The 14,722-nt window shown below is 40.4% G+C and overlaps 1 protein-coding gene across 1 annotated transcript in view; it reads left to right on the top strand.

Annotated features, from left to right (window-relative positions):
• The window catches only part of EP300 (EP300 lysine acetyltransferase), a 75,662-nt gene that overhangs the window by 20,574 nt on the left and 40,366 nt on the right, over positions 1–14,722 (top strand). The window contains exons 2-6 of the mRNA XM_024737410.1: positions 2,010–2,647; positions 8,814–8,990; positions 10,687–10,948; positions 12,299–12,412; positions 13,336–13,581. Of these exons, the coding sequence (XP_024593178.1) occupies positions 2,010–2,647; positions 8,814–8,990; positions 10,687–10,948; positions 12,299–12,412; positions 13,336–13,581 (1,437 nt within the window). The remainder of the gene's footprint in view (positions 1–2,009; positions 2,648–8,813; positions 8,991–10,686; positions 10,949–12,298; positions 12,413–13,335; positions 13,582–14,722) is intronic.

The following is a 14,722-nucleotide window of genomic DNA, read 5'->3' as shown; positions in this document are numbered from 1 at the left end:
TAAATTTATTTGTTTATTTATTTTTTAAAAAGTATATATGATTCCAGTATTGTGAATTATGTAAATAGGAAATAATGAAGGAAATATATCATTATATTGATATTAAGCAGTTGCCTTTTGAGTAGTGATGTCAGGTAAATTTTATTTGAAACCTTATTCATATAACACAACTATTCATAAGACATTTTATTTTTATGATGGAGGGGCACATGATTTTTCCAAAGGAAGGAGAATAATTCTGTAAAAATCTGGACTCTAAATCATGTCCTGAGATCCTGGGATATAATTCAGTTCAACTAAAATATGACCAGTTGCTTATCTCTTTTGGGCATTAGGCAAGGAGTTGGTATGTAAGTGGTAAGACATGTTATTCCCAGAGTTACAGTCTGGGTGCATAGGTGGGGTGAGGGGTGGTGATGGGGAAGAGATGGCAGGAGAGGAGGAGAGAAAGATAGACACACATGTTAATTTCAGTGCCATGATAGAATGCAAAAGAACAGGAAGGACACATAGAGGAAGAATTGCACTTATGAACCAAGGGTAATTGGACCAACACGATCATTATTAGAGTGGTATCTTGTCTTTGATGGATGGATTATTTTTAATAGGATTATCAGTTGTAGATTCAAATATATTTAATTTTTAAATACCCAGAAGTGTCCTTTTAATGTTAAAACTACTTGGAGAATTAAAACTCAAAATACCTCAATCTGTATAATGAGTTAGTACTGTCAACAGGTCAACCAAGGGACAGTTTTGCACCTCCAGGGAACATTTGGTGATATATGGAGACATTTTTGATGTCACAAATGGGTTAGAGCTACTACTGGTATTAAGAGGAGAGACCAGGGATTTGCTGAGTATCTTACAGTGCATAGGGCAATCTCCCCCTCCCCCCAAAGAATTATCCAGCCTAGAATGTTTAATAGCGCCAAGGATGAGAAACCTCAGTTAATCCATAATTTTTGCATTCTCTTTCTCAGGGATGGGGCAGAGGTGGAATGGTAGTGGTTTGTCAGTTGTTGAAGAAACTAGAGGCATGGTTTTGTATCCTGTTCAGCTAGATTTTGGTTAAGGAAAACTAATCTGTAGTCTGAAGTCAGGTCAAAGCAAATTCATTCAGCTTTGTGGCAGGCACTGTGTGATGGGAATTTGGTAAAGAGTGGTAAGCAGCTCCTGTCTTCCTGGAGCTTACACTGAATGGTTTACAAAGGGGAGATCTTTTTTATCAGTTGTCTTTTTTTATTATTATTATATTTTAAATCTTTTGTTCTGAATTTATTTTGTGTATAGATAAGTTATTTTAAGCTCTTCTAAGGAATTCTGGAATAGTATACACCTTTTTTTTTTTAATCTATTTTTTATTGCTTTGGCTCTTCGTTGCTGTGCGTGGGCTTTCTCTGGTTGCGTCGAGCAGGGGCTACTCTTTGTTGCGGTATGCGGGCCTCTCACTGTTTTGGCCTCTCCCATTGCGGAGCACAGGCTCCAGATGTGCAGGCTCAGTGGCCATGGCTCACGGGCCCAGCCCCTCCACAGCGTGTGGGATCTTCCTGGATGGGGGCACGAACCCGTGTCCCCTGCATCGGCAGGCGGACTCTTGACCACCAGGGAAGCCCAGCAGGGGGATTCTTAACCACTGTGTCACCAGGGAAGTCTGGTATACAACTTAATTGTGTATCTTTTGCAAGACTGTCAGTACAAACTTTTGGCAACTCATGTAATGGGGGTGTATTCCCCCCATGTAAGATGTATTCCCCTTTTCTCTGGTCTTGTTTTAGGTACAGTCTATAAATGTTCAAACTTGTTGGCATGACAATAATTTATATATATTTATATATATATATAAAACCTTTTTTTTAGTATAATATGAAAAACTAATACAAATAGATAGTATTCCATGGAGTGAGGTTTAGAAATGATATTTAATGCTTATCAAGAACAAAGTATAGAGAACTTTGTAATTTTGACTCTGTCATATTTTAACCTTTATCTTTCCTCTTTGTTTTTAGATTTTGGCTCTCTATTTGACTTGGAGCATGACTTACCAGATGAATTAATCAACTCTACAGATTTGGGACTAACCAATGGTGGTGATATTAGTCAGCTTCAGACGAGCCTTGGCATGGTACAAGATGCAGCCTCTAAACATAAACAACTGTCAGAATTGCTACGTTCTGGTAGTTCCCCTAACCTCAACATGGGGGTTAGTGGCCCAGGCCAAGGCATGGCCAGCCAGGCCCAACAGAACAGTCCTGGATTAAGTTTGATAAATAGCATGGTCAAAAGCCCAATGGCACAGGCAGGCTTGACTTCTCCCAACATGGGGATGGGCACTAGTGGACCAAATCAGGGTCCCACACCATCTGCAACAGGTATGATGAACAGTCCAGTAAATCAACCTGGCATGGGAATGAACACAGGGATGAATGCTGGCATGAATCCTGGAATGTTGACTGCAGGCAATGGACAAGGGATGATGCCTAATCAAGTCATGAACGGTTCAATTGGAGCAGGCCGGGGGCGACCTAATATGCAGTACCCAAACCCAGGCATGGGAAATGCTGGCAACTTAATGACTGAGCCACTGCAGCAAGGCTCTCCCCAGATGGGAGGACAAACAGGATTGAGAGGGCCCCAGCCTCTTAAGGTAAGTGCAGTTCTGGTTTCTGTGTACCGTCAGTATGTTTTTCAGTGCTCCAGTGATGGAGGAGGAGGGCTTGAGGTCAGTTATTCATTTATTCTTTACTGTTCATGTTTCATCTTCTTACATCATGTATCATTTCCCACATATTATATGCCAGGGATCTGCTGTGTTGTCACAAGTTTTATAAAGCTCTTATATTAAATGTAAGTAATACATTTTTTTTTTTTTTTTTACAAATGATTGCCAGCTAATTCCTGTTCCCTGTGGCACAAGTATTAGAATATTTTCATTTCATTTCTAATTCATCTCATTTTAGCCTTCATAGCCTTCCTTAAAAAAAAACAAACAAACACAGTTTTGAGATAGCCAGCATTATATTATCTTCAGGTAGACTTTATTTGTTCCCATTGCTTGGGATGTCCCTGTTTTTTAAGAGATGTGTTATTTTTTTTCCTTAACGGTTGATGGAAATTAAGGTGCATTAGTTTACTATAAAGCCTGAACCAACATTCCAGGTCTTCCAATTATCCTGATTTTGGCTGTTATTTGAAAGGTTTAGAGAAAAATAGGTTTTGTGTTTCATAGAGGGGCCATGCGGTGTGAATTGTTCTCTTGGCCTTCCGCATCCCTGGGCCTATCCTGAGTGCTGTGTTGGCTCTCTTGCTCCATCTTCTTTTTGGTGGTACACGGGCCTCTCACTGTCGTGGCCTCTCCCGTTGCGGAGCACAGGCTCCCGACGCGCAGGCTCTGCGGTCATGGCTCACGGGCCCAGCCGCTCCGCGGCATGTGGGATCTTCCCGGACCGGGGCACGAACCTGTGTCCCCTGCATCGGCAAGCAGACTCTCAACCACTGCGCCACCAGGGAAGCCCTTTTTCTTTTTTAAAAAGCCTACTCTCTTAGCCTTATTAAGTAGAGAATGCTAAATATATTTTTAAAAACCTTTTAAATGTGTACTCTATGTATAATTAAGATGTTATAAGCATATGTTGGATGTTTATTCCACCATATTTTTCATACACATTTTATTCCTTTTTCTTAAAATGGTATTACAGTATGGTTGCCAGTGCCTGGCATGTAGTTAGTAAATACTTGTTGAATGAAAGAGATGGCTTCGCGTGGAAGGTGATACTAGAGATGGGAGAGATTTTCACAAGGAGTCAGGAGCAAGCTTGCTCTGTAAGAGGAATAATTTGAGCAGGCATTGGGACTTCTATATTCCTGAGAATAATGATGATGAGAGTTCAAGGATGAAATGAAGACATACGGATGAATTGGGAGTGGGGGCACTGAGATCACATGTAGATAAATGAAAGCCCTTAAATATTTTTTTTTTGCTACAGGATAAAGAATATTGACATCTTGACTTAGGAAAAAATTCTGTTTGGCATCACTATCTACTCTATAGGTTCTCCCTTTCTGGCACTTTTATGTTGCTGTTTTGATGTGGTTTACTTAGAACACTTGGAGTGAGAACCAGAAACAAGAAGGTAGAATATTTATTAGGTACCTCTTCTAGATTTCTAGGAACCTGCCTGTGAAGAGTCTCTGCCCTCCTGATGTTTATATGGGGGGTGGGGGGACAGGGATGACAGACATTGAAAGTTTCACTGATTGAACAAATATTTACTGAGTCCTAGCTTGCTTTTTTTTTTTTTTTTTTTTGCTGTACGCGGGCCTCTCACTGTTGTAGCCTCTCCCGTTGCGGAGCACAGGCTCCAGACGCGCAGGCTCAGTGGCCATGGCTCACGGGCCCAGCCGCTCCATGGCATGTGGGATGTTCCCGGACCGGGGCACGAACCCGTGTTCCCTGCATCGGCAGGCGGACTCTCAACCACTGTGCCACCAGGGAAGCCCTGAGTCCTAGCTTTGATGCTGAAGATAGAGCAGTGAATAAACTCACTTCATGGAACTTACTTTCTTTTTTTATATATATTTTATTTATTTTTGGCCGCGTTGGGTCTTCATTGCTGCATGCCGGCTTTCTCTAGTTACGGCAAGCGGGGGCTATTCTTCATTGCAGTGCGCGGGCTTCTCATTGCAGTGGCTTCTCTTGTTGTGGAGCATGGGCTCTAGCCACATTGGGCTTCAGTAGTTGTGGCTCGTGGGCTCTATAGAGCGCAGGCTCAGTAGTTGTGGCGCACGGGCTTAGTTGCTCCGCGGCATGTGGGATCTTCCCGGACCAGGGCTCGAACCCATGCCCCCTGCATTGGCAGGCAGATTCTTAACCACTGCTCCACCAGGGAAGCCCGGAACTTACTTTCTAGTGTACACATAAGATATAAATTCATAGTATTCCAGGTAAGTGCTGTGAAGAAAAATGAAGGAAAGGCGCATTGGGAGAAGGCCTAGGTTGAGAGTGGGGCACTGTCCTGCTTCTAATCTAAATCACAAATTTCTGTATCAACATTGTTTCAGGGACTGGATATATAGCAGTAAATTAACCAGACAAAAATCCCTGTCCCTGTGGAGCTTATATTTTCATGGAAAGTGGCAATTCAAATATAAAAACTTAATTATTAAAATATTTCCTTGTTTTAAATGAAACAAGGAAATCCCACCTATATTTTATATTTGAAAGTTGATGTAAATTGTTACTTTTGGAGCTCTTCTCTTAAGATTAACATCAGTTTGTGATGCGCTTTGGCATGTGATATTAAAGAGTGTTTAACCTATAAATTTTAAAGTAAGAGCAGTGATTGATATGTTGCATCTTTGTCTTTCTTGTGTGTTCTTGGATAGGTAAGGAGTGAAGCGGGTAGGAAGAGCCAGTTAAGAGGGTATTAAGTATAAGGCAGGGAGGAATAATCCATGTTGAGAGAGAAAAAGACAGATCTTAATGCCATATCCTGATGGGTTCTAAAGAGGAGGCTCTTATTCCCAAATTTACAATCTAGATGGGTGTGGTTTTAGGTGTACAGTATCAATTTGAAAAATAGTCCCTGTGGGGTGATGACGCCCCCCTAAACTAAGGCGGTGGTGTAAGAGTAATAGGACTGAGTCTAGAAAACGTTTAAGATTGGTTATCAGTTCCGTTCTGAGAGATCCCTGTAGTCTTCCTTGTTTATCATTGTACATGCTGCCCTGCCCCCGCCATGGTTAACATAGTGCCTGGTGAATGACTTGGATATAGATGTATTTATCAAATCTGATAGGCTGGAGGACATGTCAGGATGTAGTTTAATTTGTTATTATTTGGTGAATCACGGAGTCACATTTTCACATTTAGTATCGGTGTGCACTACTGTTGATGCCTGCAAGTCTTATTAAGGGATTTTTGTCCCTTTGTTAAATGTTCCTAAACTGTTATATTTGTTGTATATTGGGCACTACTTTTTTATTTGTCAGTGTTTGGTACCATGGTGTGTCTTATGTGTTCCTGTGTTCCCTTTTAATGTATTGAACACTAAGAAACAACCTGTAGTGTCAGATTTATTTTTAAAGAAAGATAAAATAGTCCCCTGCAGGCCCTTTGGTTTTAGTTGCCTAGGACTGTGGCTTCCTGGTCCTCTGCCTTTTCAGTTTAGGTGGAGATCTGTATCGCTGCTGTTCAGGTAGGTGGTAGTTAACTAGTTGGACATCTGGATCCCATTAGCTATAGAGAAGGGAACAAGATCAAATAACTAACTACAGTGTAGCAGAAATTAAGTACAGTATATTCCCTTCCTATTCTATTTCACGGGGGAGTAGTGGGGGATGGGTAAATAGAAAGGGTAGTGGTGGGGAGGGGTTGGTTGCATTTCATTTTCTAACACTGACAGCAGAACTCTGAGGGAGATAGGTAAACAAAAAGCCGGAGAGAGTCTTTGTTGGTCAGAGTGACCAGAAGTGTCAGGAGTGAATTACTGCCAGCTGACCCGCAGTTAGTGCAATCTGTATATTTGAGACCATAGTCTGCTACAGAGTGAACTTGGAGTTTCTAGGTAATGCATTGTGATTGAGGGAACAAGCTATGTGAAGAATTGGTTGAAACTCGGTTAGTGTAGACAGTCAAGGCAATATCCATGTGAACAAATGTGTGAAGGACCAGATTCTACTAGGATGTGTTTGATGAAGGCATTAGCTTATTAACAGGAGACATCAAGGCATCTTACAAATCCCAGCATTTTATCTATATAAATTATGGACTCTTAAATGGCTTTCGTTTTATGTCTACCATGAATTTCCATGCTAATAAGAAATACAAGTAAAATACTCCTCCAGGTGTAGGTGAGCATACTGTTGGGACTATATTAGTATAAATATTAGTACTTTAAAAGCAATATGTAGGGCTTCCCCGGTGGCGCAGTGGTTGACAGTCCACCTGCCGATGCAGGGGACACGGGTTCGTGCCCCGGTCCAGGAGGATCCCACATGCCGCGGAGCGGCTGGGCCGGTGAGCTATGGCCGCTGAGCCTGTGCGTCCGGAGCCTGTGCTCCGCAATGGGAGAGGCCACAACAGTGAGAGGCCTGCGTACAGCAAAAAAAAAAAAGCAATATGTAGCAGCAGCACTCGCAGCCACATTGGAAACTACCAAAAGAAACCTGAACTTTGCATTTAAGCCTGTTTTTGTATTTGATTTTCTGGCCAGATTCACGTAGGAAATTCCAGTTATTGGAGACTGAATAAATTTTTTACTCTGGATGCTTCCCATTCATGCTGCCTCATTTTTTTATGCTTTCACCCACACTATGCCACTTCCCTCAGTCTCGTTCCCTATCATCATCCCTGCCTCTTTGCGAATTTAATATTTTATTTCCTTTACAGGTTAGTATTCAGGAGTAAAAACTAGGAAAGGAGGGTGTGCCACTCAACTGCCTAGTTGTAGGGAAAGGGAAGACTTAAGCAAATGCTGGTGATTCAAGAAGCATGATGCTCTCAGGTTTGCAAGTTAATGGGTACAGGAGATAGGATACCATGGAGAAGTAGTCAGTTCTCATGAAGATCATGAAAGGTCTGGTATACCGTGGTCTTCCCCCTTTATGAGTAGAAACAGTGAGGACAGAAGGCAAGAAAACCTGTTAAGTCACAGTCTACAAAAGCTGTGATGAAGAGCTTTGTATTAGGACAGTGACAGTGGGCATGTATACATGGGAATGATGGGGATTGGGTGGCTAGAGGCAGAATTTGAAGGACCCTTTGATAGAATTGGATCTCTCTGAGAAGGATATAGAAATCTAGTATGACTCCTTTTAATTGGACAGTAGCTGTAGTGTCATTAGTTTTCATTCTGAGTGCTTGCTAGTAGGTAATGATTGACTTACAGTGGGGTCTTATGTGGAAGGATAGAATTGTAAGTTGCATCATTGTTATCAGTAAAACATTTGGTTTTTGAATAATTAATGCTCTGTTCAAGTTAATCATTATACAGTATGATGGTTCCACATGGACTTACATAAACACAGGAAAAAACTTACTTTTTTTTCTTTTTTTTTTTTTTTGGCCATACTGCACAGCATGTGGGATCTTAGTTCCACGACCAGGGATCGAACCTGTGCCCCCTTGCATTGGGAACGTGGAGTCCTAATCACTGGACTGCCAGGGAATTCCCGAAACTTACTTTTTAAAGTACATAGGGATTGCACATACACTCAGATTACTTTAAGAGCCAAGAAGGCAATTTAATAAAGCAGCTAGGTGTAAGACAGCAAGAAATGGTGCAGATTTTGAAGCTTGCATGCTATACCTAAAGGATTCAGATTGAAAAAGTTTTAAAATCACTGTTCTACCCTGTTCCTAAGTAAAAAAGTACATATCCCCCCAGGCTACCAATCTTCTACCTTTTATATAAACAAAATGCTGGAATAAGCATTTTGGTATATCAAGTTCTCTAATATATTTAAGGATTAGATGGTTTATTGAGTTGAATTGAATTTATTAAGTTATAGTTTGCACATTAAATGAAAGTTATTTAGTGCATTAAAAGTGGAGATGAATGGCAGAGCCTGCTTAGTAGATATAGCTAAATGAAGACGCTTATACATTTTTCTAAAACGTTTATCGCATATTTACAGCAAACAGCTCTAAATTTACTGTACCTCAGGCCCCTAGATTATAGTCTGTTTATGTATACAGAGAGTTTCTTTTAAAATTGTCTTTGTAAATTAGGAAGTGGAAAAGGAAAGGAAATAGTAATTTCCTATTAGTGTGGGGAATAAGATTTAATTTCTCTTCTGTTTCTTGTTCTTAGATGGGAATGATGAACAACCCTAATCCTTACGGTTCACCATACACTCAGAATTCTGGACAGCAGATTGGAGCCAGTGGCCTTGGTCTACAGATTCCGACAAAGTCTGTACTACCAAATAGCTTATCTCCATTTGCAATGGACAAAAAGGCAGTTCCTGGTGGAGGAATGCCCAACATGGTGGGTAGTAATCTGTTTACAAACTTGTCTTCCATCTGACACTTTAACAGAAGAATTGTGTTAAACCTCTTATGTCTTCTATTATACTATACACACTAGGATGTAATGGATAGCCCCTGTGATCGAGGAAGCTTGTGCCTTCCTTCCATTTCACCTCGTGTTTTTTTACTTGCAGTATTGACCAGTAAGGATGCTGTCCAAATAGGAGCAAATGGGGCTGCTACACTGAAAGTTTTGGGGTCCTGTCATATGCAGCTTCTCCTTGAGAGCAATTCTTTTTGTAGGATACAAAAGTGGAACCTTTTTCCTCTTGGGAAGGACTCTCTGAAAAAGGGTTCCAACTCTCAATCACCACATCTACTGATTTGTATCTGATGCTATAACACAGAAGTAACTTCCCTTTCAAAGTTACAGATTGTTTTTTTTTTGTTTTTTTTTTTTGTTTTTTTTTTTTGCGGTATGCGGGCCTCTCACAGTTGTGGCCTCTCCCGTTGCGGAGCACTGGCTCCGGCCACGCAGGCTCAGCGGCGATGGCTCACGGGCCCAGCCGCTCCGCGGCACGTGGGATCTTCCCGGACCAGGGCACGAACCCGTGTCCCCTGCATCGGCAGGCGGCCTCTCAACCACTGCGCCACCAGGGAAGCCCCAGATTGTTTTTTTTTTGTTTTTTTTTTTTGCGGTATGCGGGCCTCTCACAGTTGTGGCCTCTCCCGTTGCGGAGCACTGGCTCCGGCCACGCAGGCTCAGCGGCGATGGCTCACGGGCCCAGCCGCTCCGCGGCACGTGGGATCTTCCCGGACCAGGGCACGAACCCGTGTCCCCTGCATCGGCAGGCGGACTCTCAACCACTGCGCCACCAGGGAAGCCCCCCAGATTGTTTTTAACAGTGATTTTTGTTATGGTAAAATCTCCAAAGCTTCTAACATTGCTATTTTTCTAAAGTAAAACTATCTCCATTGGTAAATGTGTCAGGTAGTCCATGTCCATCTTTGGAAAAAATTGTCCTATAGGAATTCTATTTCCTTTTCAGATGTTTTAGGTTTTTTGCTTTGTGTCCCATAGTCATTGAATGCCTATATTTCAGATACTTCACTAAGTACTGGAGACAAAGATGAACAAAACATGTCATTTCTGCCTCCAGAAATGTTTACTTTTTTATTAGGAAAAACCAAATTTCTTCCAGGGTTTACAGAAACTAATTTTTCACCCACCTGAAAGGCCCCTGCCAGCTCTCCCAAGAAGCTCTTCACTATTCTTCAAAACCTAACTTGAACACACTCTTCACAACAGATCCCTTCCTTTCCCCCCCTCGCACTGGAGTTTACCATGTCCTTCTCTTTCTGTTTTCAGAAGAGTTGCTTCAGAGCAACCAAATACAAATATACATTATTAAAAAAATTTTATTGGAGTATAGTTGTTTTACAGTTGTCCTTCTCTTTCTTTTGCTCTCTGTATGTTATACATACTTTGATTATATTGCTTGCTAATATAGCAATTTGTTTTCTTGTTAAATTGAGCTTCTTGTTGGTAGAAGTCATCATTTATCGTAGAATCCCCTGTGTCAAAAAATTGGGTCTGGTACATGGTAGACTGTCCTTAAAGGTTTTCATTGAAAATGTCCAAGTCCGTATTTATTAAGGAGGTAGCAAACTATGACACCTAACATCAAATGCATCTTTATTGTTTTATCCCTTAGGGCCAGCAGCAGACCCCGCAGGTCCAGCAGCCAGGCCTGGTGACTCCGGTGGCCCAAGGGATGGGTTCTGGAGCACACACAGCTGATCCAGAGAAGCGCAAGCTCATCCAGCAGCAGCTTGTTCTCCTTTTGCACGCTCACAAGTGCCAGCGGCGAGAGCAGGCCAATGGGGAAGTGAGGCAGTGCAACCTTCCCCACTGTCGTACAATGAAGAACGTCCTTAACCACATGACACACTGCCAGTCAGGCAAGTCCTGCCAAGGTGAGTGGGCTCAAAGGGTTTTTGTGCTCAGCAATTAATATTTTTTTTTACAGTTAGAGCTGATCACATTTTCTCTCTTCTCTTTTGAGACTCCTTACTGATAATGCCTTACTCTGTATTTAATTATGATAAAATTCAGTATCATTTTGTGAATGAGTATCTAGAGATGTGGTAGGAGAGGAAGTTTTAGATTCTTCCCATTTGGGGTGATACTGACTTTTATTTGCCCCAGCATAGCTTTAAATATTATTGAGGGTTTGCTAACTATCATGTAGGCCAATACTAAAAGAATGTTACCCAACTTAGTACAATTTGTATGTTTACAGAGTCATTAGAAATCTGTGTGTTGTTTTTTTTTTTAATTTTTATTGGAGTATAGTTGATTTACAATGTTGTGTTAGTTTCTGCTGTACAGCAGAGTGAATCAGTTAAACATATACATATATCCACTCTTCTTTAGATTCTTTTTGCACACAGGTCATTACAGAGTATTGAGTAGAGTTCCCTGTGCTACACTAGGTCCTTATTAGTTATCTGTTTTATATATAGTAGTGTGTATATGTCGATCCCAATCTCCCAGTTTATCCCCCCCCTCCCTTTCCCTCGTGGGAACCATAAGTTTGTTTTTTACACCTGTGACTCTGTTTCTGTTTTGTAAATAAGTTAATTTGTACCATTTCTTTTTTTTAAGAGAAATCTGTTTTTATAGGTTTTTTTTTTTTAATGTATTTAATTTATCTATTTTTGGCTGTCTCGGGTCTTTGTTGCTGCACGGGGGCTTTCTCTAGTTGTGGTAGGTGGGGGCTGCTCTTTGTTGTGGCAGGCGGGCTTCTCATTGCAGTGGCTTCTCTTGTTGCGGAGCACAGGCTCTAGGAGCATGGGCTTCAGTAGTTGTGGCTCACGGGCTCTAGAGCACAGGCTCAGTAGTTGTGGCACACGGGCTTTGTTGCTCTGCAGCATGTGGGATCTTCCTGGACCAGGGATCGAACCCATGACCCCTGTATGGCAGGCGGATTCTTAACCACTGCGCCACCAGGGAAGTCCCCAGGTTTTTATAATGTAAAGTAGATTGCACAGCTTTGTGGTGAAAAATAGAGGCTCTGGAAGCCAGACCACTTGAGTTTGAATCCCACTTTGGGTGCTCTGTGACTTTGTACACATTACTTAACCAGTTTTTGCCTGTTTTCTCAACTATAAAGTGGGAGGGTTAATAACTACCCTATAGAGGTGTTATGAATATGCAGTGAGTTAATAGCATTGTAGCACTCATTATGTGATCGATAAGTTAGCTAACAGTAATATAAAAATATAACCTGCATTTGAAAAAATAATCATTTTTCTTCTTTTTAGTGGCACACTGTGCATCTTCTCGACAAATCATTTCACACTGGAAGAATTGTACAAGGCATGATTGTCCTGTGTGTCTACCCCTTAAAAATGCTGGAGATAAGAGAAATCAACAGTGTAAGTGACTAAATCTTTTGAAGCTTTATATCAAAAGTATTCTTAGACTCACCAGCACAACTTGGTGAGATGGTAGAGTACCTCTTGATTGTGTGAAGTTCTGTGACTGCCTAGTGCTATCATACTAGATTATTTCCACTTACCACTAACTTCATATTAATAAGGTTAGAATGGAAGTACTTATTACCTAAAGTAAGATCCAGAAAGATCATTGCTTTGACATTGGGCAAGTTACTCTTTTATACATGTGATCTAAATATTTAGATAATTTGAGATTAATGTAAAAAGAAAGAAGAAAGTTTGAGATTATTTTTAGAAGCCTGGGGTGATGAGCTTTTCTTACAGGAAAGACAAGTCAAAAGTAGAAAGTGCAGCCACCACACCTCCTGTAGAAACAAAACATTTAGCATTTAGGATTGAAAGGTAAATTTGGAACTGTATATATAGCATGTTTTTAAAAAGTAATTAGATTCCATAAATTAATGAAGAAATCATAAATAGCCCAGTAGAGAATTGGGAGTAGAAAATAGTTCACTAGAGGGAGGAAATACCAAAAAGTTCCCTATTAAATTAAGGAATGAAATAAAGTACCATTTCTCTCCTGTCACATTGATAGAAATGATGGTACCTGGTGTTGGCTTTTGTGTGGCTCTGAGGCATTTCATACACTCTGATGGGAATATTGATACAGCCTGTGGGAAGGCTTTTGGGTATTTTGGATCAAAAACTTTTCATGCCAGTGATCCCCTTTGACCAATCAGTTCTGCATCTAGAAATTTTTTCAAGGAAATAATGGGACACAAGATGTGTGTATTTCATAATCACGTGACAATAATTTTGTGTTTAAAATTCACTCAGACATCCTAGTGTTTTCTTTCTCACCATTTTTAATGTTGTAATACTGTTTCTTTTGTTTTCTCTAGCAATTCTGACTGGAGCACCAGTTGGACTTGGAAATACTAGCTCTCTAGGGGTGGGTCAACAGTCTACTCCCAGCCTAAGCACTGTTAGTCAGATTGATCCCAGCTCTATAGAAAGGGCTTATGCAGCCCTTGGACTACCCTATCAAGTAAATCAGATGCCAACACAGCCCCAGGTGCAAGCAAAGAACCAGCAGAACCAGCAATCTGGACAGTCTCCCCAGGGGATGCGGCCCATGAGCAACATGAGTAAGTCTGTGTCCTCCTAAGTGACAGATGTGATACCATTTGTGTGTGTAAATACCATGTAATATGCAAGGTTAACTTCTTTGTTTATTTTAGTCTCTGTGTGTGTGTCTATCTCTTTTATTGTCTCTCTTTCTCTCCCTTTCCCTGTCTCCCTCTCTTACTTTTTTTGTTACATGATTAATTTTTTGAAGTAACTTTTAAAAGATTATAGAAATCCCCTTGTAATCCACATACCAGAGGCAACTGCTATTGGTTTACATCCTTCTTAATCCTGTTATATTAGTTTATATTTCTAGAAGTGTGATCCCATGTGTTATAACAGACATATTTCTTTATACAATGTGGACATCTTTCCGTTTCCATGTCTAATGTATCCTTTTTAATACTTGTATAGTATTTTGTCGCATAGAACAGTGTGTTACAGGTGGACATTTAAGTTTCCAAATTTTTTGATATTTTAAACGCCACAAAGAAACTGTTTTGGCTCGAAGTATTCTTTTGGTAGTATTCTTTTGATTTGAAATGTTTGGTTATTGTTAATATAGATTTCTGCATATCTGACAGCAGTAGTCGTTTGCCTTTGAAATAGTTTATCAAATACACTTGTTCTCCTAACCTCTTCCTATAATAAAACTGAGAGGGAAGGGGAAGTGTGAGCAGTGTTTTAATATCCTGATTTGGGGGTAGTTTTTATTCTCTAATTGTATGGTAAAATAAAGGAGATTTGCCCTACGACTATCCCTTTACTGTCAGGCAGTTGAACATCTAAGCAATTTTATATAAATTGTTAAATGCCCAGCACAGGTAAGCCCATAACTTTTAATTATTTGCCTCTTATTCTAAAATTGTTCTTGATGATGAAGTTCTTCTGTAATTAGACAACTGTCTAATTTGGAATAATCTACCATGCTTTTTCCTTTGAAACCCATTTTCATCCCTCTATTAGTAAGTGCAGTAGGCTTTAGTTTCTGCAAACTTTTTGATTCTAAATGAGAAAATTGGGCACGCTACTCTTGTAAGAATGTAAATCTTACTGATTTTTATTTTTAACTTAAGGAAATGTACACTATTTCATAACAAGCAATGCTAACTTGTTAAACAGTTATTGAGAAAGGAGTTTTAAAAACTGGACTAGAAACCA

The sequence above is a fragment of the Neophocaena asiaeorientalis genome, unplaced genomic scaffold (genome assembly GCF_003031525.2).
Source record: "Neophocaena asiaeorientalis asiaeorientalis breed wild unplaced genomic scaffold, Neophocaena_asiaeorientalis_V1.1 scaffold242, whole genome shotgun sequence".
Lineage (NCBI taxonomy): Eukaryota > Metazoa > Chordata > Mammalia > Artiodactyla > Phocoenidae > Neophocaena > Neophocaena asiaeorientalis.
The sequence above is the reverse complement of the archived record's forward strand: the minus strand, read 5'-3'. Positions and strand labels throughout refer to the sequence as shown.